At 39.3% G+C, this 27246-nt stretch overlaps 1 protein-coding gene across 1 annotated transcript in view; it reads right to left on the minus strand.

Annotated features, from left to right (window-relative positions):
* The window catches only part of LOC127573013 (protein Shroom4-like), a 219444-nt gene that overhangs the window by 15756 nt on the left and 176442 nt on the right, over positions 1-27246 (minus strand). The window contains exons 4-7 of the mRNA XM_052020750.1: positions 15070-15201; positions 9375-11817; positions 2111-2175; positions 667-771 (exon numbers count right to left, since the gene is read on the minus strand). Of these exons, the coding sequence (XP_051876710.1) occupies positions 667-771; positions 2111-2175; positions 9375-11817; positions 15070-15201 (2745 nt within the window). The remainder of the gene's footprint in view (positions 1-666; positions 772-2110; positions 2176-9374; positions 11818-15069; positions 15202-27246) is intronic.

A 27246-nucleotide genomic window follows, 5' to 3' on the forward strand; every position in this document is an offset into this window, starting at 1 on the left:
GGCAAATCATGTTGGCCCAGACTCCGAGAACGGTATTTGTTCACATTTGGCAATTCAGGCTGAGGTGATTTCTGGGGCTGTAACTTTTCCAAATCTGGCAACTCATGTTGGGTCACTTTCTTGAAATGGTACTTTTCCAAATCCTCCAATTCATGATGGGATAGTTTCCTGGTCTGGTATTTTTCCAAATCTGGTAATTCACATTGGGGTACTTTCTGGGCCTTTTCCAAATTCTCCAATTCGTGTCTAGGTGGTTTTCCAAAGAACTTGTCTGAAACTGGCATTTCACGTTGAGACAAATTCCTAGGCTGATAGGTTTCCAAATCTGATGATTTGTGTCGCAATGGTTGTTTTCCCAAATCTATTGGTTCATGCTGAGACAGTTTCTGCAATCTGTATTTCTCCCAGTCTGGTGGTGGTGGTCTCTGTGGTGGAGATTTTTTCTTTTTTTTGTTGTTAGATAAATCATCACATCTACATGCCTCAAAATCACATGGGGTATGTTTCTCTCCTTCAGACTTTCTCAGTACATCTGGTGATTCGCAACTAATGTGGTGGGTGGTACAGTGACAGACAACTTCTCTTTGGGGAGAGTCTGGGGAATACTCAGGATAATTCAAAGGCAATGCAGTAGATGGGCTGGGTGTCTCCCAAGAAATTTCTTGCCTTGGTTTCCTTGGCAGCCTATTCCACTCATTATTGAGATTCTCTTTCGATTTTGATTCAGAAGGTGCTTCTTGCACATTGCTTAGAGTTTGTATTTTCATTTCTCTGAAAGACATCAAATATTGTTATTTGATCAATTATGTTCTTAAGAGTTACATGCAATACATATTTTGTGATGCTGTTTCATGCTTTTATTTAATTAAACTTGCATGCGTGTGCAATAGTTGGGATGGGTCTGCTGAGAGGTATGTGGGGAGAGGGGGAGAGGGGGGAGAAAAACAATGGAAACGATGTACCTAACATCAGTCATTGGCAGGATTCTAAGATCTTTTAACAGAGAGGCTATTACTGGGCACTTAAATAGTACAAAATAACTAGGGTTCTGTATTGCTTATGGTCTCCCAGTCTCCTCCCATCTAACATTGTAATACTTCACTCTTCATTACCAACTAGCACTTGTACTCCTTTGTGCATTTTATTCCTTTTATCTATTACAATAAGCTGATATTCACCCAACTGCCAATTTGGTTGGGAAAGGTTTAAAGTAAATTGACAGAGGCATGGGCACAATCCTATTAGCAATAGACAAGACAAAGAATGTAACTAAGGGGTGGCTATAGGATAGTAATTGAGAAAGTAATAGCACAGTAACATGGGAGTAGAGAAGGAACTAAATGGTATTCTAGTAGTGAGAACAGACAAAGGAAGGGCTTGCCATTGGCACAGCAGTCAGTGCTGCTGCCATACAGTTCCACTGACTGGGTCAATCCTGATCTGTGTGAATTTTGCATGATCTCCCTGTGACTGCATGGGCCTCTTCCAGGTGCTCCAGCTTCCTCTTACATCTCAAAATCCCGTGCTGTTCGGTAGATTAATTGACTGCTGTAACTTGTCCCTGGTGTAAATGAGTGGCAGGTGAATCAACGGGAATTGATGGGCATGAGAGCGAGAAAATAGGTTCCAGGAAATAATTTAGGGAATGGGACTGATGGGAATTCTCAGAGTTGGCAAAGACTCCTTGGGCCAAATGGCCTCCTTCTATGTTGTAAGAAATATGACTACAAAAAAAAACAAAGATGGTTTTAGAATGCCCTTTTCAAACCACAAAGTGTGCTGAAAACCTATGTGGGCTTGTGATGTTGTTGTAATAAATGAAACATGACATTCCCTGGATGGGTAGAGACTTTGGCACCTGTTTTATCAGTTAGCTAATTGCTTATTATCCTCGCCTCTGGATCTCTGATCAGACAGTTGAAAACTGGGAGGGTAACATGAGTCAAAGAATCAATTTGATTATTAACCTATGACTGCCTTCAGGAAGGGAACATTCTGCAATACTTCTGAAAATTCAACATAACAAACATGGTGAGTGTAATTTGTTAAACTGTGTGATAAACAGGGAAGAATGAAGGCGTTCCATGGAATTAAATCACTAAGCTCTTACCTTTCTGGTGAAGAAAACTTCCTGTTTATTATCTCAGTCTGATCCAGTTTTTCCACCGGATATCCCTGCAAAGAAGAGTGTCAGTCAGTACAAAGAAACATCCGCCACTCTATTTACAGCACAGTTGGGAAACACATCAGCAGTGTCTTAGATTTCCTCGTTAGCTAGACTGTAGACAGTTCCCTTAATTAGCAACTAAAGTAAATAATTGACAATGACTGGTCTGGGTTTGTGGAACTTGGAAAAAGAACCACTGCACTACAGAACTGGACTGTATTACAAATATACTCCAATCATTTAATAACTAGTGCCTGTTGAAAAGTACCTCATTTCCAGCATTTCCAATCTCTAGTCATTGGACTTCTTTGCTGTTTATTTTATCCTGACATCCAGATGCACGTGGACAACAGTTTATTTCAAAATATACATTAAAAAAAATGTAATGCCTGTGATAACGTTTTCTTTCTTAAAGCTGCTGGCTGATATTGCAGTGCAATTTCATAAACACTGACACTCTTGGCCACTTTATTAGATGATCTAGACATGGGGTGTTTCTGGATTGGAAGATCTTTCATCAAGGGAAAAGGAACAGCTTTTCAGACACTTGAAGATATAGGTCCAACAGAAAATGTGTGACCAAGAAAAGGTGGTAGAAAACAGCAGGCCCAGCAACTCACTGACAACCATGATATGTATGGTCTCTCCAGTGCTGTAAATGCCATGCACGGTCCAAACAAGCAAGATCTCAGCCCACTGAGAGCCAAGAATGAGGGTGGGTGGGGCGTTGAGGCATTAACACCTCCGCAACAGTGACTCTGTGCTTGAAGTGAGCACATGAGACTCCATCCCCCAGTAGCCCATTCGTAACCAACAGGTCAAGCAGGCCATATATCAATTCAGAAACAACAAGCCATTGGAGCAGACAGTAACACTGCTGAAACCGTTGAAGCTCTTCACTACTGAGTTCTATCACAAATCTACAATCATATTGTCCACACCTGGGAAAAGGAAGGTATATTGTGGGACCTTAAAGATGCCGTAATCATGGCCATCTTGCAGGAAGGAGACAAATCCACCTGGTAACTGCAAGAAGGGTCTCCCTACTGTTTGGTACACAGAAGGTCAGTCTTCCTCAACCACCTCCTTTCAATGGCCGAAGAGCTGCTCCTCAAATCACGGTGTGGATTCTGTCCATCTGGAGGCAGAGTGGACATGATTTTCACTATGCAACAACTAAGGTTGGCCACATCATTTCATGTCCAACACCAGACTCCCCAGAGAGACATTCAGTTCCAAGGCCTGTTATGGGAAGTGAAATTCATTAATGTTCCAGCACAGCTTTTGGTTGACCAAGGAAAAGGGTACTTAAAAGGTCAAAACCCCAGACTCAGCACAAAACCCAAGTACTACTGGGCAACCACAATCACCGTCTCACACCTGTTTCACATATGTTTCACACCTAGACCACTTACAGCAGGCATCTCAAGGCACTGGAAGAATAGCACCAAAATCCACCAAATTCACTGAAAACAGAAGGAAACCAATGTCAGTGACCTATTCCACGCCAAAGTCCTCAGCATCAAGATCCGAGTTACTCTTGGTCAGCAGCACTAGGCTGGTCACATCATTCCACATCCATCGCCACACTCCCCAGACAGACATTTCATTCCAAGCCCCGAGGATGATACCAGGAGGACAGAGAAAAGGATTCAAGAATGTGTTCAAAGCTCCATTGAAGACATTCAACATTCCTGAAAACCTCTGACTCATGACCAAAGTGTAAAAGAAATGCAGGATGGTATTTAGCCCCTTGGGGGCATGCATCATGAGCACACAGAAGCCTGCAGAAGTGGCAGAAGCAGCGTACCACCTCACAAACTGCCCACTTGCCTACTCCCCTCAGCTACTTCCTTCCTCATCTGCGCACACGTCTGCAGTTCCCACATTGGCCTGATTAGCCACCCTAAACCCCTTAAAATCAAAGTGGAAGCAAGTCATTCACAAACTGAGGGACTGCCAATGAAGCAGGAAAAGGATGCAAGCATGTCAGCAGGCTATCCAGTCAAGAGGCAATAGGAGCTTCATAGAGTGGTGTCCACCTTCATGTAAGGTGCAAACACTCCACCTGTTAAGCAGATGCCATTACTTTGCAATCAGGAATGGAACCTACTGTATAGCTTCTCCTAATTGAAAATGGGCTTCCTTTTGTGAATGGCAAGATGATGAAATGTCAGCTCTCGAAACACATGGGAACCTGAAAATACAAAATTGTTGTGGGGATGGGCACAACCCAATGTTACTCCAGTGCCGATTATGCTTCCCTGATAAGGGAATGTTTAGCTCACACAAAGATGCTGAATGAGACCTGCAGAATCATCAGTGGTTGCCTTAAGCTAATCAAATGGTAACAGCTTGTAAATCTTCACCAGAGCTGTGGCCAGCCAAAGAGAAAGGAAATGGCAAACAGAGTCACCAAACACCTGCAATATGTCACAACACCACGGAAATGTGCCCAATGTCACAGAGCAGCTTTGTAATGACAACAAAGTTAGGTCGTATTCCCATCACAGTGACCCATCAGGTATGTGGTAGGCACAAGGAGGACCGCAGATGCTGGAAATCTGGAGCAACACACAAAATGCTGGAGGAACTCAGTGGGTCAGGCAACATTCATGGGGGGAAATGGATAGTTGACGTTTTGGGCCGAGACCTTTCTTCAGTCCTGTCCGTTTCCCTCCATAGATGAGGTATGTGGCAGGCACAACTTGGGGGGACCTTGGCAGTGGTGTCACCAAGGGAATGAGGGCAACTGAGCTGTTCCATGCCAGGGTAGAGGAGAAATAGTTCATCTGGAAGGACGTAAACTGTCTCTATACCCACAAAAGGCAATCAAAAGTTAACACGAACAGATTAGGAAGACGAGTGGTACACTGGTCTTTATTACAAGAGGATTTGAGTATGGGAATAAGTAAGTCTCACTGCTATTACAGGTCCTCCCCAGGTTACAAACGCCTGACTTATGTACATCCTGTACATACAAAATGAGCATTTGGGAGACCGATGGGATGGATTTGCCAGCTGCTCTGGGGCTGCAGACATCTTCTGCCGCCTGGAAACTCAGTTTGCTGCCACACTTCCAACTTGCAAACTGCCTGGGTTACAAACAGTTCACAGGAATGGAACCCTGTGGTACCCTGGGGAGGACCTGTATACAGAGCCACGGTGAGACCTCACCTGGAGAATTGTGTATAGTTTTGTTCTCTTCACCAAAGAAAGGATGTACATCACAGAGGGAGTGCAGGGAAAATTTATTAGACTGGTTGCAGGAATGGCTGGTTTGTCATACAAGGATAGATTGAGTAGACTAGGCTTGTTACCTTTTTTAGTTTAGAAGAACGAGAGGAGATCTCTTTGCAACTTGCAATGTCTTATGGGACTTGACAGACTATATGCAGGGAAGATGTCTGACCAGGCTGGAGAGGTCAAGAATTGGAGTTCACTATCTTAGAATAAGGATTAGTAGGGCATTTAGGACTGAGATGAGGAGAAACTTCTTCAGGCAGAACCTGCTGAATTTTTGAAATTCTCAAGCCTGATGGGTTCTGGAGGCTTAGTCGTGTTGTTCATTCAAAACAAGGTGAATAGATTTCTGGATATTGACAGAATCAGAATTGGATGTGGGGAGAGTGCAGGAAAATGGAGATTGTACATGAAAGTGGTGTTGACGGGAAGATCAGCCATGGTGTAGCAGACTAGGGGTACCAAACAGCCAACCGCTGCTCCTGTTCTTATGAAGAAATGTGGCTTGATGTAATACCCAAGACCTGTGAATGCAGTGAAAGGCAGATCATACAATAGCTTTAGCTCCACAACAGCCCACACGTGGTTTGGAATCTTGCCAGGGCCAACTTGGGAGCCTTGCAATGTACCCATCAATGAAAAGATATATGACTTTCATGAATGGACACAAGAAGAAAAGTTTAAGATTCTTGAACCCAAGAATCAACTCTAGTAGATCCTGAGTGCGTACGACTCAACTCCACACCATGACTAAGCAGCACCACGAACTTAGCCATAAAAGTACAAGGCTCAAGGAATGTCGACCTCCAGGCTTTGAAGGCATCAATGGAACATTAATTTGGAGAACTCGGTACACATTTTTGTTAATATTGCCGAGCTGTGGACAGAAAGTTATAAGGAGGGGATAATGGTAAAGCAACAAAAATAAAACTACACTTCTTGGATGTCAAGACTTTAAATACAAGTCTGGCATTGGGATGCTAACTGATATGAAGTACAACAAATATGTAAAGACTTGAGAAATTGCTTTTCCATATAATGGAAGCCTCTACAAATCATGAAAACAAACAACAGAGTGAATACAAATAGACTACTACCAGTCATTGGGGGTCATGGGTACAAGATTTAATATATAATCTTGTAAAATCTACGGTGGTCAAGATGTGAAATTTACTTCCAGGGTTAGTACATCCACATTCAAGATTAGTTTGTGTAAATGGATAATGAAAAAGGATTAAAGGATTGTGGGAACAGGGTGGGTACACTTGATTATTTGCTCTTGTGAGGAGTAATAGTTGATCTGCATTGGTTAGGCCAATGTCTGTGTTTTAATTTCTATACATTTAACCCTTGCAGAGAGGCCCAAGTGTAGAAGGGTTGTGTGTTGCTTCTCTTTTGATAACTAATGACACATCATATAGGCAAATCAAAGTGGAGAGAAAGACGTCTGCACCGTAACCTTTCAAAAGAACATTAAAAATTGACATTTTCAACTTCACATCTATAATTAATGAAAAACAGAGCACCAAATCTCTAATGGCCTACTTAAAAAAAATTAATCACATTATGCTGAGCAAGTCTCAGTTTCTTTGTCCAGTCTTCACTAAGTTGGCTAGCAAAAAAGTATTCCAAATGTTCCTAAAATCCTGGAATAAAAGAAGAGAGGGCAACCAAAAGAAAAAACGAGCTTCTCATTTTCCATGCTAGAGGTACAAGTTCAAATCTGACTAATTTCTCACTCAGTTAATATGTAGTATGTTTGAGTTTCCCCAGAGAGAAATCAGCCTTGTTGGACCCTGTGGAACAATGTAGATATAGAGCGAACAAGATGTAAATCTGCACCTCAGCAAAAGTCAACACCAAAGGAAAAACAATGAAGGAAAAGCAAAATGTAACACTTCACCATTATATAGTTTAGTTCAGATGGTATAGTACAAATGAATTACACCATAAAACCATTACATACACCAGAGATACCTCACAGCAACTTGAATGCAATAATTTTGTTCAATACTTGCAACATGTTCAACTGGGTTAGTGTCTTGAACCCCATTGCTGTCAGTTGTAATCCTTGCAATTCTTTGCAAGACTTCAGTATCGCAGTCATGACTTGGTCATAACTTCCTTTGTGTATTTTACTTTCTTTGGGCCCAGAAGTAACATTCCATTGCTAGGAGCTACTTACTGGAAAAGGAAATGATTCAAATTCAGGCACAGAACTGAACAGAGTGTTCATAGAATCATATCCTGATGATCCAAAGGGATATTTATAAAGGATGTGCAAATACACTCAACCATTTTGATTCAGCAGCTATGATTCTCTAAGGGCAACCTAATAAACAGTTCATTTTCAGGGATGGTGTGGTATGCAACCAATGAAGATCAGAGAAATGTGGAGCAAGGCTAGCTGAGTTGTCTAGCTTGAGATATTTCTCTCTGTAGTCTTGCTATATAAAAGATATTTATTTGAGCCAAACTAGTTTTGAGAGGTAAAAGCAGTAAAGCTAGAAGCACTTAGCAAATCAGGCAGCATCTGAGGAACAGAAAACACAGCTAACATTTATGGTTGAAGACTCTTGATCAGATGGCGTCTGACAAAAGATTATTGACCTGAATATTAATTTTGTTTTTCTCTCCTGGAGATACTACCCAAGTTCTTTTGAAATAATTGCATTTAGTTGGAACCAATAAATGGTAAATGGCTAACCAACATTTAAAATATAGTGGATATGAGAAGGGGAACACCAAAAAGTGACTGAGTTGGTAGAAGAGAATCTCAATGAAATTAATGCATTTTATCAAGACAAAAGGCAAGTATAAAAGGTGCCAATTTAAAAAAAATCTGTTCAGAATGTGATTTAGAGTACTCATTCCACAACAGCCCAGTGGATGGCAAGAACATTGCCTACAAGGAACCAGTGTGATATCTCATCAATGTTAATGCCCATCTTGGTAGAAGAAATGAGCACACAATATTATGAAAGCAGAGGGGAAAAATAATGAATACATATTCCTTCTCCTGACTGCTAATCCAGTGAAAAGTAGACATGTGAATACTGGACAATGACAAAATCAAAATTTTATCATGATGGGCTTTAATAGCAAAATAGAAAAAATATATTCACTGTTTTGACTGGTAGAAGTTTGAAACAGACATGGAACATGGGACTATACCTACAGAATGAATCAATGTTTTGACAGACAAAAAGGAGAAAACTAAAAGTTTGAAATGCCATTAAGGATCTTTTCTTTAAAGGATATGTAAATGCATTTCAGCACTGATATCTGAATTGTAATGGTGAGATTTTAACTTACTTACAATCTACCCCTGTTCATGATTAAGATTATTCTATCTACTGGGATAAGAACATGTAATTAGAATAATTCAGTTTTAACAGTGGACATTTAACCAAAAGTTGTTATAAAAGTTCTTTGAAAACACTGGAAAATGTAGCCAGATATACCCCTCCCATGCACTTGTTTTTTTTGAAAGACTCCATTAATATGACCAAACTCAGTATCGCATTTGAAAGAAAGTCAATCAACAACACAAGTCCGATATCTTGTGCATGATACATGGTTGGCTTTAACATATTCCAAGTTCCATCTATATTGTTTACATCAGAATTGCACCCTTTAATCTGAGCTCACAAGAAGTACAGCAGTTAAAAATAGAATTACATCAACCAGACAGCAGAAAAGGTTCCTAGTTACGCAAATACATTTTTGTCATTTCTCATGTTCACAACCTGAATGATTTCAATAAGGAAGGGGCAAGGTTGAACATCAGAATGTTTCTCATAAGAGAAGAAATAAAAAATGGATTAAGATGCTTCTTCAGCATGCTTTATGGCATTTTTGTCATTGTTAATAAAACTAACAACAGATGGTTGATTCACTGGAAGAATAAACTTCCAAAGAGAGTGAGACCTATTTAAATGAGTTATTAATATAAATACCCTACCTTAGTTAAAGTGGGTGGCATCTGCTTGAATCTTGTAGTAGATCGAGGTTCTTCGAGGTGACTGTTATCTGAATGAAAATACTGATAACGTATCGATGGATCTCCGGCAGGGTGTTGTATTTGCTGAATGTGAGACACACAATGCTCTTTCAAAGTGCTTGATGTATTTGGTTTGAGTGGCTCTAATTTTTCACATTTCTGTTCACATTGTTTCTCTCCTTGATTGTTGTATTTTTGTTGTTCCGTACCTCTAGATGAACAAGTAGGATATTTCTCAGAGCATTGACCAACACTGCCTGTGGAGTATTGGAAGTTTTCCTCAGGACATTGCCTCAGAACGTCACCTGGAAGTACGTGCAACTTACTGCAAAAACGCTGACCTTTAGACTTTCCGATTGAATTTGATTTACTCTGAAGTCCTACGAAATTACAAGAATCAGATCCAGAGAAGCTTTTACTAGTCTCTTCAAAGAATTTTCTCCTCTCTGCAAAAGGCACCAATGGGGAGGTATCTGGTTCCTGCAACAATGGCACTGTACATGGTTTCATCTCATCTGACCCACTTTCCTTTATCAGCTTGTTTTGAGACTCCAGCTTATTTTCAGATGTCCACCTCCTTAGGTCACTTCCCCACGACTCCTGTGCAGTCTTTTGCTCAAAACTTCTGGATAACGAATCTATTTCTGTTTTGCATTTGTCTGGTGAAATATTGGAGTTGCCAGCCAATGAACAGAAATACATACTTCCAGTTTTATGATCTTCTGCTGTGTTATCCAGGCTTTTATTGGAACTTGTGGTCTGTGTCTTTGTGCTGGTAGTTTCTTCTGCTACGTCATTAGCTTCAGACTCATCAGTTAAGCAAGTATAGAAAGTGGACGGTTTCTCTTTTGAATCACTCACTTCTTCTGAAGTTTCTTCCATTTGCAGCAGTGCAGCACCACTTTTATTCTTCTGGAGCTGAGCTTTCTTCATTTGTATCTCATTACGCAAATTTGTTGCAAAGCGGTCACTTTTGCGCCGCATTCTGGCTACTCTGGAATTTGATACACGGGCATTTCGGACAATTTCATTCTTGGTTTCTTCCAAATCTGTCTCTATTTCCACAATATGACTACTTGAGGATGTGCTTCCAATTTCACTCATTTTATCCGATGGTATTGGAGGTACCTGCTGATGGGCTATCATTTCAGCAGATGCACCTCTGCAACTTGTTCGACTTAGTTGAGTCTTGCAAGATGAAGAAAGATCTTGACTACCTAAACAGTGACTGCAGGAAGAACCATCAATTTCATGTTGCTTTCCCTTCAGTATGCATTCAGAACTCAAAGGATTCTCTTTTATCTGTTTTTCAAATGCAGAATCAATTTTGTTTAAAGCTTTATAAGGAAGCCCAACAGTGGACTGATATCCATCCTGAGATGTTGGTATACTATTGTGCCATTCACCTCTTTCCTGATCACACTGCATTCCCAAACCATTTTTATTACAGTCTGAAATCATTAGTGAATGCAATTGCACTGACAACAACTTCTCAGGTGCACTGTGTCTATGCAAATTCAAAGTTAATCTTTCACTTTGACCAATTTGATTTATGCTCTGGTATTGACTGGCAACAAATGACGGATCAATTAAGTTGCATAAATCCAACTGCCCCATTAAATAACGATTGGATTTTCCAGGAAATGTTGTATTTTCATGTGAAATAATTTCTTCACTGTGCCTATGAGAATGACAGTAATGCCTTGGCTGTTGCCTTAAAAAACAGCAACACTCTATTGGACAATGACTAGATATGGATTTACCAGAGTGCTGGGAAGAGCCAGTAGAGCAATTAGGAACACAAGAACAAGATTCTCCCTCAGAATCTCTACTTTTTGCTGATAACAAGGTTTCAGAAGCCCACCTTCCACGGTGAAGCAGCAAGTTTTTTGCTGCAACTGCCTCAGAATTCATCACACACACGGATGCAGAGCGAGCTTTAGTTGCCACAAAACTTTCCCTGCGAACAGGTGGTGGTGGAGGGGCTGAGTTGGTAGAGCCTGAAGCATTTTCTTCTCGCACATGGGATGGTGGCATGTTGTCCCTTTCAGATGACCCCTTCCCACAGTGTGAACAAAGCTGCTCTTCAGCCAATGGTTCCCCACCTTCACTTCCACTTTGCAGGTATTGGGTATCTCCATACCTTGTTGGTAACCATGGTCCCAAACTATGCAATATACTGTCCATGGAAGCAGACTCATCTGTCTTCATTGATGATGAAACAGTATAGTCAGAGGTGTTAGAGCTTGCAGAAAATGAGCTGTAGGCAGAATCTCTTTTGTTAGGATATGTGCTTTGGTCACAACTTTGGTTGGGTTGGTCGAGGCTGTCCATACTTCCAAATGAGCTCCTTTGATCCAAGCTATGATGGAGAGCTAGTTGATCCCACTGCATAGGAAAGTCACTGTAAGATACAAGAGAATATAGATGATCTTTTAAAAACAAAATACCACAATATTATATTCTGCCCTTTAACTTGTTTTGACAAATAACTTATACCTGCCATTTGTATGCTTGTATCACCATTTTCTGCTCCATGGTTGCAAGATACTAAGTTTACCTCTTTTGCATTCCTCCTCCTTTAATATATTGAACCACTTTCTTCCTGCGGCTAAACCGTTATATACGAATGTTCATGGGACATTTAAGTACCTACCTCATTGACTCCGCCAAACGTTAATCAAGTACAGTCAGCATGGATTTTTTTTTAAAGAGAAGGGTGATATAGAGCATAGTATAAAATCAGGAAAATTAGAGGCATATGTAACAAAGGTAATACAATAATCGTGGAACACAAATTTACATATAGACTTGGCAAACCAAATTAGCAGTAAATCACAGAGTGTATACGATGGTTTTCCAGATCAGTATTTTGAGGAACCAGCTAAGGAACAGGCTATTTTAGACCTAGTATTGTGCAAAGAGAAAGAATTAACTTACATTCACGTAGCTAATGGGGCTTTAGAGAAGAGTGATAATGTGAAAGGATTCTATATTAAAATTGAAAGTTATTTAGATAAATTTGAATAAAAGCAAACAATGACGATAAGAAATGCAAATACATTTGGTAATTTGGTAAACAATATTAAGAGGTATAACAGTAGACAAACAATGGTTAATATTTAAAAGAATTAATACACAAGTTGTAGCAAACATATTTCATTAAGGCACAAATGGGAAAAATTAAAAATTTTCCCTGCATGCAGGTGGTGGGGGAGGGGCTGTGTTGGTATAATCTGGGGCATTTCCTTCCCGCACATGGGAAGGTAACATTTCATCTCTTTCAGACGACCCGTTCCCAAAGCTAACAGGTGGAACAGGGTATAGTAGATGGACATATGAATTAGGAGCAGGAGCTGGTGCTTAGACCTTTGAGCTGCTCTCCATTCTGTAAGATCATGGCTGATCTGATTGCAATGTCAGAATACAGTTCTGGAATAATTAATAGGCCTGAAAGCTGATAAATCCCCTGGATCTGATCACCTTCATTCCAAGGCTATGAAAGAGGTGGCTTTGCAGATAGTGGATACACTAGTTGTCATCTTATATCCCATTGCTTCTTGAACAATTCCTACAGATAAAGGTTAGTTAATAAAGGAGGATGGAATAACATGGAACTACAGACCAATTAACCTGACCAGTAGTAGGGAAAATGTTAAAATCTATCATAAAAGTATAAACAGGACACTTAGAAAATTATAATAGGATTGAGCTGAGTCACAATGGGTTTATGAAAGGGAGATCACATTTGATAAATGTCATAGTTCTTTTGAAGGTGCAACTTACAAAGCAAATATTGGGGAATCTGATAGATGTGGCATATTTGGACTTTTAAAAGGCCTTTGATAATGTGCCACATAAGGATTTACTTAATAAAATTAGAGCATAAGGGATTGGGAATGATATATTAACATGGATTGTGGAATTGCTTAATACAAAGAAAACAAATTGTAATAACAGCAAGTCATTTTTAGGCCGATAGGTTGTAAGTTCTGGAACCCCATTGTTCACAGTCTAAATCAATAATTTGGATGAAGGAATCAAGTATAATATATCCAAAGTTGCTGCTAATACAAAGCTAGGTGACAGTGAGTTGTTGAGTAGGCTTCAGGGGTATGTACATAGGTTAAGTGCATGCGTAAGAATGTGGCAGGGGACACGTGATGTGGAAATGTGAAATCATCCATTTGGTAGAAAAATAGAAAAAACAGAGCACATTTAAAAAAAACGAGAGAGATTGAAAAGTGTAGGTGTTCAAAGGGACCTGTGTACAAGATCAATGGTAGCTCATTTCATTTACTGAGGAATGGTTAGATAAGAGAGAAAAGCTAAATCAGAAGTGAAAACTACAAAAGGAAGGTAGATAAAAGGTACTGGGAGAAGAGAGGAGAATAATCTCTCCAGGAATATAAAGGTAGCTAGGAATAAATCCAATGAAGAAAAAAATTTATTTATCCAGAGTGGTGAGAAGTGGTGCGTAATTTAGATGCCTTTAAGGGAAAGCCAGATAGGTACATAAATAAGAAAATAACAGGTTAAGTTGACGTAATTATGTTGGAGTAGCAACATAGACTAGCTGAACTAAATGGTCTGTTCTGTACTGAGAATCCTATTTATTCTACGTATTTGGCCTAGGGAATTCTCAAAATTTGATTTTCTCTTTTCATCTTTGAGATGGTATATTGATAGTCATGACACCTAGTTTCATTATCGCTGAAAGAGACATGTTTGATGGACCAGCTGGTTGCTTCTTCTATCCTTTTTTATACTTATATGTATGCAAGTGCATTGCTATGGGAGACAACAGAGCAACCTCTTGCCAGCACAAAAAAAAAGGTAGAGGAAAAGCCACAAAACCATAAATTTAAGGAACTGTACAATAAATATTTACCCTCTGTGGGGTAATAAAATTAAACAGTACAATTCATTATGCACATATTTATATTACAGAACAGCATGAAAAAGTCGGTCAATTCAAAATGCTTAATGTAGTTTAGAAGCTAAAACCAGCATCATTAACAGAGATCCAGCAACGTCCATTCCAGCAAAATACTTTTCTAGGCTGACATTGCAGAAGTCAGGGCCCCAGTGTAATTACAATAAACACAATGATTCCTGTCAGATCAGCATTAATGACAGAGAACAACAAATCGCAAACATACAAACAAAAGAATAGGAAGAATGAAAGAGGGATTACATTTTCAGCACTTCCATACTCTTGCTGTTTTAACATTTACCCAATTTTCTCTTCTCTATTGCAAAGGAAGTCTCATGCTAGCATATGATTTTACAGTATTGGCTACTCCCAGTACCACACCCAAGTCACGTTCTTCACCCAAGCAGACATCATCATACTCAAAATTAATATGCCCTAGAACAACACTCTCATGGACACGTTTAACATGAGTCTCTGAGGATCAATTGCAATTAGCAATTCCGAATGATTTTCCCTACCCAAGCCCAGAGGCACTTAAATTTGCTATACTCCTTCAATTAACATGCTAGCTTGGATTAGCTAATTTGGACCCTGATCTGAGTTGAAGATTTTCTTTATGCCTTGGGACCAAAATGAATTTAACTGGTACCTTTCACACACTTCATTCCTAGCTCATTAATAATCTTAACTCTCACATGCAACCACTGTTCAAAAACTCACCTGGAGTCATATCCCGAATGCCACGACAGACTGAGAGACCCTGATGAATAGGGCATCATAGTGGCCTCAGGTTGTGCCTCTGATAACTTGGCCAGGTGCCATGTGTAAGGTCTTATCCCTGGACCACTTCTCCTAAAAGAAACAAAAGCCACTAACGTAAACTGTAGATAATGGAACACACAATTCAATAAAACACTCAAAACACTCAAAGCTCTGTAGACCTTATCTGCCTACAAAACAATGATTACACTTCAAAAGTACTTAAATTAGCAGAGAAGCATTTTGAAACATTCTGAAAACAAGAAAGATGCTTTATTAATGCAAATACATTTCGTTTACAGAACAAGACCCAGCCAAGAGTAGCATGTGACAGAAGCTGGATAACACAAAACATGTAACAAATACTTTGATAGGATCTACACATCTTAAAGCTACATTCATAATGTATTAAGGCCATTTTCTTAACTAATGCATTGGTCTGCTGCAATTTCCACGCCTTCCCCCAAATTCCTCACAACTGAAAATTCTCACTGGTAAAGTTCCATGTGCTCTGGCAGCACTTTGATTTATCAACTGGATGTATTTTTCCACGTGCAAACGTCCTGGGTGAATGTTGGTGGGCTTTTCTAGAATGGAAAGCAACACCCCTCAACTTTTCATTAATAGCTTCTAGACAGCGGTCAGTAAAGAGAATCTAACTGATTTTGCCTCTCCCTCACCAATGGCTACTGAAGTTAATTGTCACATACAACATAGCCAATTAGGACTTTCACTAAGATCATGCGACTTTATGATTCTCATAACTCAGTCCCATATCTGACACCACATTTATTCAGTGAGTCACGAATACAGCTTGTTTTCTCAATGGTTTATATATACAGTCCTTCAGTTCAGAATCTCCTTGTCAAACAAAGAAAATTTGTTACAGTAAGCATGTCAGTGCCAATTAAACAGGACATATGAAATAGTAATTTGTCAAACTATATTTGGAACCACAGAATGCCTGTTCAGGATAGTTTTCTAGAGCAGTTTCTGGTCCAACAAGAAAAGCATTGCTGGATCTGGTTCTAGGAAATGAGGTGGGCCACGCACACCAAGTTTCAGTGGAGGAACACTTAGGAGTTGACGATTATAACATGATTTAGGTTAGCTATAGAAAAGGAAGACCACTATTTGGAGGAAGGGCTATTTAAAAGGGATAAGAGTAGATCTGGCCCAAGTAAACTGAAACCAGAAATTGAGAAGCAAAATTGTAGCAGAACAATGGAGCAACAAACAATCAGCTAGAGGAACTCAGCAGGTTGAGCAGCATCTGTGGGAGGAAAGTAATTGCCAAAGTTTTAGGTCAAAACCCTGCATCAGAACAATGGGTTGCCTTTAAAGAGATGGTTCAGGTATAGTTGATGCACATTCCCATGAGGAACAAAGGAAGAACAAACAAATAGGTTCCCTGGATGATGAAAGAAATACAGAGAAGATAAAGCTAAAAAAGACTGCTTATGGCAAGTGTCAGGTTTTAAATACCAATGGGAATCATGCTGATTAAAAGAATAGAGTAGAAGTGCAAACTAAAATAGGCAAAGTGGGTGTATTAGAAAAGATTACCAGATTAGCTGTCAACAAAAAAGGGAATCCAAGATGTGTTCTGTTGGCATACAAAATGATAAAATATCCAATAAGGGCTAAATACCAAAGATGTATCTTTCATGTCTTCACCAGAAAAGAAGGTGCTTCCAAAGCAGGAATGGAGGAGGATATAATTGAGACACCAGATACATTAAAAAGTTGATAGCATTTACTGAATGCAATGCAGTTAAGTCACCAGGATAGGATGGCTTGCATCCTAGGATTCTTCATTGTGCTTCTTCCCAATGAAGAAATCATAGGGAAGAAGCGCAATAAACTGAAAGCAAGAGTTTGAGTTCCTGAAGATAAACACAAACTACTAACTTGCTTGCAAGGTGTTACTGAGCTAGATAGTACAAATGTCAAAACGTTGTTAAATTATTTACAGCAAGAATCACCCAATTTTATAAGGCTCAAATTTTTGATGTACATTACTCTGAAAAATACATTTCATAACATTAAAGGAGTCTGCAATCAGTTTCACTTCTTGGTGTAAAACTCGGTTCTAATGTTTCCTCGGTGCTTAGAGCTTGTAATCCAAGGAACAGGAGTTCACATCATTGCAGATGCAGTCATAAAACATGGCCTTGGCTGGAAGGAATTACTGGGCATGATGTTGCAAATATCCTGGATTGTGCATTTCTAATTATACCTTTGTTTTCAGGACAGTATTCACCTACTTTTAAGCAGCAATTCAGGGACCAGTTTTAACCATTCCTTTTGTAAAAGCTTTTGCTCCCCCTACATCTTTTACTGATCACGATCATCATCTTTGCTCAGAAACCAACATTAAGCTTCAATAATCTAACCTTGCAGTTTAAATCCCTCATCCCTTCAACTATTCTAGAAAATCTTCTCTGCCTCCTCCGAGACCTTCACATCTTTATAAAGCATGGTGACCAGAAATGGATGCAATATCCTAGACTGACCTATCCAGTGTTTTTATAAAAGTTCAACATTACTTCCCCACATTTGTACTCCATACTTCTCAAGTATGCTGAACTACAATCCTTTCTAAATCCTGCCACTTTCAAAGGTTATGTACAGTTACATATGCTGGCTGAAAAGAATGAGAGAAAATATCTCTGCTTCTCCTCTACGCCAGCTTGTAGAAGAACACTGACCATGCACATCCTAAACATGTTTACATTGCTTATTGGATTTAATAAGATCTGCAATAATTTTTTATTTCAATGACAGAATGCTAGATCCTCATTTCCATGTACAGTGAGGAACGTTAACCTCATTCCTCTTCTTCCCACACAGAAATATTTTCAGATAAATTTCTCAATCTGATCACCAGAACTCATTTAAGATAGTTTAATGGAACAGTAAGAAAAAAGTTATTATCTGTAACAGTAATATGTTATTGTTAAACAAGGTTTTGGAAGCTAAACTCCTTGCAAGATGGGGAAAGGATTGCGTGAGTTTGGGAGTTCTATGTTAATGTAAAGCCTAAGAAAACAGTGCAGATTTCTGGCCTCTTTCAAACTTTACACACAGGATATTTCAACTGCCCAACTCAAACTATTTCCTGCAATTCTCCTATCCATAAAAAGAAGAAACACATTGTTTTTTTTTGTGATCAATGTTGAAATAGCAGCATAACAAGAATTCTTAAACTCCCTCAGGGAGTGTGTACAAAAACATTTGCATTGGAGTTTACATTTTGAACACAGAGGACAGATTGCACTGATTTAATCAATGTTATTTGTCAATGGTTTAACAGGAAGAACCTGATTTGGCATGGTTTGATGAGGTATTTTCCCCCCTATTCCCAAGAATATCCAATCTTATTTTGCCTTGGCAATTTTCTCATCACCTGTAAGGTTTCAATTCTATTCCGACTTGTGGCACCAGCTTATTGCTCACAGAGACCAAGAGAACTCCTTCAATTTAGCCTCAAGGCCCATTTGGTAACTGGGATAGGAAGTGAGAGAAGTGGGAGTTAGATTTTGTTTTTTTTTGGTGGGGGGGGGAGAAGGGAGGAGAAGGGAGGGATAAATCAGCCTAGATTTAACCTACTCATGCCACAATGCAACACTATCCATTTTATGAAGTATTTGCTGGACAAACTGGAGTCACTAATCAAGAGGAACAACCACACTCAGCTTCAGACTATTAGCATTCACAGGCCCAAGGGCAAGCGTCAGGAGTGACAGGACAGTTACAAGGTCATCTGCTGCCAAATAATTAGTCACAATATCTAAGAAAGGATTATTATCTGATCTCCTTTGCAGTAATGTAGTGCATGTGGAAAAAAAAATGAAACACAGCAAGTCAAAAAGCCCCAGTCAGCACAACTTCTCTCACCTGGCATTAATTCACCCATGATAAGTTAGAAAATTAACGCACAGCTCCAAAAGAAGTCTCAGGCCAAACATAGAAGTCACATAAATTGTGAAAAGGAGGAACTACGCTTAACAATCATGAGATGAGACCTATGGCTGTTCAGTCATTGGTAGTATTCAAAACTGAAATAGATTTCAGGATATATTAGGAATCAAGGAATTTGCAGACGGATCCAGAAAAAGGTGTTGGGGTATGACATCAGTCATCTTGTTGAACTATGGAGCTGGTTCACAGGGCTGAATGGACAACTCCAGCTCTTCCTCCTATTTCTTATCTGCTCAAGCAAGAAGGAACTTCAAGACCAGTATTTAATGCTCATTCCAAAAAGCCCTTAAGGTGGTAGTCATGAGTTGTCACCTTCAACCTCTGCAGTCCCTGTGCTAAAGTAACAATGCCATCAGGCAGGGATTTCCAGGATTTTGATCCAGCAATTAAGTGAGAATGATTGTATATTCCTAAATCAAGGTGATGTTGACTAGAAGTAGTACTGAGAGGTGGTTCTCCTAAATGTTTACTGCCCTTTTGTTGGGCAATAGATTGAGGACTCTTTTTGAAGCGCTGCATTTTGTGGCTGATACAAGCAGTAGCCAGAGTGAGTTGATAGGAGAGAGAATGCATGTTTAAGGTGGCAAAGGGGGACACAGATCAAGTGAGCTACTTTGTTCTGATCATCAGGCTTCTTGTCTGTTGTTAGAGATTAATCCTCCAAGCAAGAAGAGTCCCCCTTAGTTTGTGCCTTGCAAATTGTAAAAACGTCCAAAGGTGTGAGGGTGCCCATTAACATTTCATTATTCTCAGCTTTAGTGCTAACAAATCTAAAAGACGTACAAGTGCAACTTGCAGCAGTGGCAGATTTACTATGTGGACAGGCAATTGGTGAAAGCATGAAGTTTCTATGGTGGCTGGAAGTGTGCCGCAATTACCTCCAGAACTTTTGATCCTGACACTATTCAGTTCTGTTTCTAGCATTAGAAACATTAACAGTTACGGCACAGAAAGAAGCCATCCAACTTTTAAATGCTCAAACTGGTCAAAAATGGACTTTAGGTTAGTTCCACTCTGTAGGTTATGCCTCTTCAAAAGATCATCGATATTTTGTAAATGTGATGAGGGTCTCCATCCCTACATCCTTTCAAGCAATTTCTAGATTCCTCCACTCATTGTCTAAAATATTTTCTCTTCCTCTAATTCTTCTATCAATTAAGTTTGATCTGTGCCCCCACCCCCAATTCCCCACCTCACTGCCAAGGTAAGTAGGCCCTTTATGGAGGGGCCTGGGCATCTCAATTAATGTCTTCACTGACGCAAAGAAAGTAATACCAGCCTGGACAGCCTTTCCTCCCAACAATAATTCTCCAGCCCTGGCACGTCATAAACCCCCTCTACATCATCGTTAATGCTATCATATCCTCAAGTGGATTGTGTGACCAGAACCCTACATTGGATTCTAGCTGTGATCTAATGTTTTACACAAATCTGGCATGACTTTCCTGCTCTTGTATTCAATGACTCAAAAACTGCCTTCTAGACTATCTTATCTACACCACAGAGTTATGGACTCCTTCATCCTCCTTTGTGTACATCTTAGTAGCCTCACTGGCCTAGTTTGCCCTCTCCAAATGCATTGTGTCAAGCTTCCCTGCCATGAATTCCATCTTAATTTTACACTCAACTAAATCAGTCCACGGACATCTTCCTGGAGCCTCCAACTTTCTTCTTCACTCTCAAATGGACTAGCAATTTTGGTATTACCAGCAAACTTCTTTAACTGTAGCCCTCACATTTGAGTCAGAGAGTCATAGTCATACAGCACAGAAACAGGCCTTTCAGCCCACCGTGTCCATGCTGACCTTTTTGCCCATCTATACAAATCCTATTTTCCTACCTCAAGAGTTTTCTCCACGCCTATCAAATCATTTATAAATACACTACACAAAACGAAGGGCCTATTACTGAACCCTGTGAAGCCCATTGTATATAGGTTTCAAGGCACTAAAATTCTCCATCAGCCATTATTCTTTCCTTTCTGTCACTAAGCCAATTTTTAATCTAATTTGCCACTTTCCCTCAAATCTCATTGGTTTTTATTTTCTTGATAAAGATACAATTTGGAACTCGACAAGTGCCTTGCTACAACCTATGTATACTTCATCAAATATTCTAACCTCATCAACACTCCATCTTCACTGTTCAATAGATTCATTTAAATTGGTCAGTCAAGTTGCTTAATGATTAAATGCCAACTATCCTGGATTAATCTGTGCTTCTCAAAATGCTTTATGCTGTTCCTCAACATTTTTTCGTTTCTGTTTATTCTGGAGCTTGTTGCTGTTTTACCTTTAATGATTAGAGGTATTTGAAAAAGATGACATTAAAATCTACTGCGAAGACTTTATTACTACTTTATAGGGCCTTGTAAATTGGACTGATATCTTTGTTCATTTGTGAATTGAAATCTTTTGCAACACAGTCCCACAATAATCCCAAATAGCAGTACATTCTACACTGACAAAACAGAACTGATCACTATCCCATGTGTATTCTGTCTTTCCTGCGACAGCCAACTGCAGCATATATTACAAGTTACGATGTCTCTTCTGATTTAACTACTTTAGCTAATCTGTTTTTGTTTTATGTAGCTTCAGAAGAAATGGGATAAATCAATAAATCATTGCAACAAAATCTGAGAAAAAGGATTTGACAGAAGGCCATACAAGCATCTATTGACCTCCTGTGTACTTCAAACATTTTTTAAACACAAGGCTAGAAACCACCGGTGGCAATGATAGTAAATGAACATCTGCATCACTTGAATGATGTTCCTTAGAGTTAGAGAGAGATACAGTGTGGAAACAGGCCCTTTGGCCCACCAGCTCTGCACTGACCATTAACCACCCATTTACACTAGTTCTTCATTAATTCCATTTTTCATTCTCTCCACGTTCTCATTACATTCCCTCAGATTTGACCGCACACCAACACACTAGAGGCAGTTTATAGTGGGGGATTAACCTATAAACCCACACATCTCTGGATGTGGGAGGAAACCGGAACATACGGAGGTAACCCACAAAGTTACAGAGAAAACTCCACACAGACAGCACCAGAGCTCAGGATTGAACCCAGGTCTCTGGCATCACGAGAGCAGCTCTACTAGATACACACCCCTACAATCCTTATCTATTTCTTTCATTGCTTCTAAAGGTGTGGACGTGCTGGAAAGCCAATGTTGTTCTGAGGTGGTGGTTACGGTCCATCTTTTTGAATAATTTCTAATACAATTACTGATTTGCTAGGTTACTGCAGGGTACAGCTAGAAGTGAACTGCAATACTATTGCACTGGTGGCACAGATAGACCAGACCAGGCAAGGATAGCAGGCCTCTTACTCTTAAGGACACTGGCAACGTAGATACTTTTTAAAAAAAATTTCCAAATTTATTTTTGTTTCTAAACATAGAAGTTTAATCTAACTAGGTTAATATATTCCATTATAATAATAGGTATTGACTTGCTATCATCAATTATTACCGACAGTATTTTCTGCTCTTTCTGTGGAAGGAATCTGAGCAAAATACACCAGAAAATTCAGTTTTTGCACTGAAAATTAAACTACTGCATACTTCAACTGTTGAAGAAAAATAGAATGTACAAAAGTCATGATTTACAGGATTGGCTCTCGAAAGCACCTGCTGTATAGCATTTACAACTTTTTCCTATATTATTGACACCCCTCATTTTTCCCTGTAATTCTTGACTAGTTCAGCACAGACAATGTCAGTTCAGTGCACTTGACAAACACATCTGTTCATGTTAACCACTGCATTAAATAAAAGTAATTCAATGTATATGAAGTTCTTGGACATTTTTTTTAAACAAGGTCTGAAAGAATGCTACAAAAATTCAAAGTCTTTGGTAGCATTATATTTAGCTGGACAGTACAAAAAAAATAATCACACTTGAACGAATTGATTTCCCTCGTGTGCAACTTTGTGTGTGATACCTTTAATTTACCAGTGATACACTTGTTACCACAAGAACTTTGCCCTAATATACAGCTTAAAAATGCTCCCTCTAGCAACAACCCAAGACTTGCAGTGCGAAGAATACAATTATACTTTTGGACGACTGACAATTTAGGAAAAAAGTAGGACAAAACACACCCCGTACAAACACACTAATAAAAGCAATGAATTTAACTTGAAGTACTTCAGGCATATAATTCATTAAACATACTCAAAGACTTTTTAAAGAGGGTAGACTTTTTTCTAGAAACATCAAATTGAAAATAGTAATTTTAAAAATAAACAGGAGCAACAAAATTTCAAGTGGCAACCCAAATGCAAGTGCAGATGATGTTTTGTGTTGATACCTGTACTTAGATTCAGCACTCAAAACTATAATTCTCTGGTGTTGGCTCAACTTACAGTGGCAATGCAGCAAATTTCCACAAGACTCCAGCTTGTTCCTCGTCCTGCAACCCTCACACACACCTTGTCAAATTCTAGATACCATTATCTTTTGCTTTTTCCTCACTGAAACTTCATACCGACAGCTACTGTAGTATACTGATAGGATTTCCACTGGAGGACGTATAATCCGACATCGAGAAGTTCGGGAGATAGCAGTTCAACCACTAGCCAGAGACAGGAATATTGAAACAGCAAAATAATTCAGGAACAATTGGACTGGGTAACTGGTCTTTCGATTTGAACAACATAGGGCAGCAAACGGGAAACTTACAGAACAATCAAGGTTTTTTTTTCCGCAAGCATGTTTCAGCCAATCATTGTGTATACAACAAAAGAGTTTCCCTCGCAGTTTTTAAACTGAGTCCATTTCACCCTTTCATCACATTTGGTTCCAAATCAGATAATGATCATTTTAGAGCCCATTTTTTAAAAAAAAAATTCCTATTGTAATACAGGAACCGAGCTAGAAACAGCAAGGAAACAATGTCCGGAAAAGATTTTTAAAAAAGCGTGAAAAGTTTTATAAATGCAAACCCTTCCTGTCGCCCAGAAGAATGTAAGAAATGAAGAGGGCTGCTGTCATCACAGCCAAAAGGAACTGAGGCTTGAGTTCAATTAGGCTGTGGCCCCAGGCCAGCAGTCCTGGGTCTGGATCTAACAAAATGAACATTTAAAAATAACTAAAATGCACAAATAATGGATTGCCTTCAGACTAACATTTGCAAACTTGCATATTCCTGATTTAACTAATTAACTCGTTATAGTTCCGTTACTCCAGCTTCATTTTCACTCACCAATAAATAATCTGTAAAATTACTTTCCAAGTGCAGACCATAACTGGCAATACAATTCAAATGGTACCTTCATCAATTCCTAAATATGGGAATCTTAGTTAATCCTTTGCATCATCATTCCAAGCTTCTGTCTCACTGCATTTACAAACTCTGACATGAATACTTAAATAAAAGTAGCTAATATATTCATTTCAGGAAACTTCATCTTACCTCAAGATGTCAGAGTAACTATCTAGAAGAACATAACCCTTAATACAAGATAACTTTTAAACACGATGGATGTGAAGAAATATAGACACATTTTAGATGTTTGATTACTTCTTTAATCACTGCAGTTCCAAAATACAACTAATGCTGACCACAAAATCTCAGGTTTAACCCTTAATCTGTTAGCTGACTTAGTTTAACTGCAAGAGCCAGGGAAAGAATTTTTTTTAAAAAAGCTGAAAATATCATTTCTAGTCATAATTTGGTGCCCTTATACGAGAAAGAATGTACTTATGTATGATAAAAAAAAGTCATGGAATTGGACTAAACTATTTTTCAAGGTGGAATAGATATTATAGAGCACTACAGCTCAGTATGGGCCCTTTGGCCCATGATGTTGTGCTGACCTATATAAACCTACTCTACGATCAATCTAACCCTTCCTTCCTAAACAGCCCATACATAATCCTCCACTTTTCTTATATCCATGTGTCTATTTGAGAGTCTTTCAAATGTCCCTATTGTATCAGCTTCTACCACCATCCCCAGCAGTGTGTACCAGGCACCCACCACTCTGTTTAAAAAACAAAGACCTACCTCTCACATCTCCCCTAAACTTTCCTCCTCGGACCTTAAACTGATGTCCTCTGGTATTGGCCATTGCTGCCCCGGGGAAAAGGTGCTGGCTGTCCACTCTATCTATGTCAAAATTATTATGTGACAAATGTCAAAGTAAAAGTGAGGTATACAAGTTTGGTAAGCAACAAGGTTGCAACATGAACAAGAACGTCAGCATCACTATATAGGGAAGGCAGGAGAGAACATTACATCACCAGTATCTTCTGTGGTAAAAACAGACCACAGGGAATCTAAAATGAAGCTGGAATGGATACGTGATGTTAAATCAGGATGCAAGAATATTGAATGCAGCAAACAAAATAGCAAATTGTACAGCTGGATTAGAACACACAAAAGATTAAACACAGTAACAAGTGTTCCAATGAGCTAACCAGAGGCAGAGCAGAGGAGCATCAAGACTGCCTCCCAGGTGTCAGAGTCGAGGTAAAAGACTGGAGAAATTGAGGATTAGATACAGTAAAACTCAGTTAATCAGGCACACATGGGACTTTGGTGGTGTCTGAGTGGCAGATTTTCCGTACTACTGGATGTCATCAATTAATTAAATTGGACACACTTAATTCATATTTTTTTTTAGATGTTACACTGTAAAATAGTATAATAAATTTTCCAGTGAACACAGGAACTTTCAAGGGAGCGCGGGAACTGGTGCCCAGCAGGAGGAGAGGGAATGCAAGTACCAGGATCCCAACAAAATAAGATATTAAGATATTTATTTATTCGTCACGTGTACATCGAGACACAGTGAAATACGTCTTTTTGCTTTACTAAGAATGTGCTGGGGGCAGCCTGCAAGTGTCGCCACTCTTCCGGAGCCAATGTAGCATGCCCACAGCTCCTAACTTGTATGTCTTTGGAATGTGGGAGGAAATCAGAGCACCCAGAGGAAACCCATGCAGACACGGGGGGAACGTACATACTCCTTACAGGCAGCAGCGGGAATTGCACCCAGATCACTGGCGCTGTAATAGCATTACGCTAACTGCTACACTACCGTGCCGCAGCTACAAGTTTCAAAGCTTTGAGCACCATTATCAATTGTGGTAATTACCAACCAAACAACCAACTACATAAATGGAGAAATAGAAATCATGGTCAGTAGGGTGTGCAAGACAACCAGAATCAAACACCCAAGCTTCACATACGAGTAAACCAAATTACAATCTGTGTTTCATTGCTAACCCTGAACAGAGCCCCTAGTAAAAAGGAGAAATTTAGTTTCCTCATTCTCCCAAGAGTACGAAAATCAAACTGAACACAAAACTAAACCAGAATTCAAACAAACCATGGAAAATACATTCTTGAACTCTGTCCAAACAGGGGCTTTCCTCAGAACAAGGACTTAGCAGTTAAGAGACACAGCTGCTTGCAAAACCTGAAATCTATTTTGCTAAGTATTAAACAAAGTCCAAATTCCAATAGTCCAACACAGTTAAGCATATCCAAAAAGAATACATATGTGCAATTCCTGAAATTTGTTTATATTGAACATTTTCTCACTTATTTCAGATGGATAAGCAGGCGAAGCCAAAATCTCTACAGATCCACCAAACAGCCCGAAAATTATACGGCACAACCCAGTTGAGTAATGACCTTTCATTTTTAGAATCTGGGGCAAAATCAAGTCTTGACGAATAGAATGAATGCCTGCCCTCTCAGCACATGCAACCATATTAAGTGAAACGCATTTGAAGCCACTAATTTACTTACTGGTAATCAAAAGTTCACAATTCAAATTATCCCTCATTCTAGCATTACTATTAAACCAAGTGATTGACCTTGGTTCAATGAGTATAGAAGGGCATCCCAGAAGCAGCACAAGGCAGATCTGAAAAAAAATGATAAAGGTGCCAGTCTGAAGAAGCTGTAATACAGGACTACATGTATGCTAAACAGCAAAAACAGCTTGCAATAGACAGAGCTAAGCAATTTCACAATCAAAAGGTCAAATCATAGCACAGCAGCCCTACCACGTCAGTTGTGAATGGTGGTGGACAATTAGACAGCTGATGGCAGGAGGGTGCTCCAATTGGCAGGGCCCAGCATACAAATACTAAAAAGGTTGAAGAAGTGTTTTCAACCACATTC

Source organism: Pristis pectinata, chromosome 8, assembly GCF_009764475.1.
Source record: "Pristis pectinata isolate sPriPec2 chromosome 8, sPriPec2.1.pri, whole genome shotgun sequence".
NCBI lineage: Eukaryota > Metazoa > Chordata > Chondrichthyes > Rhinopristiformes > Pristidae > Pristis > Pristis pectinata.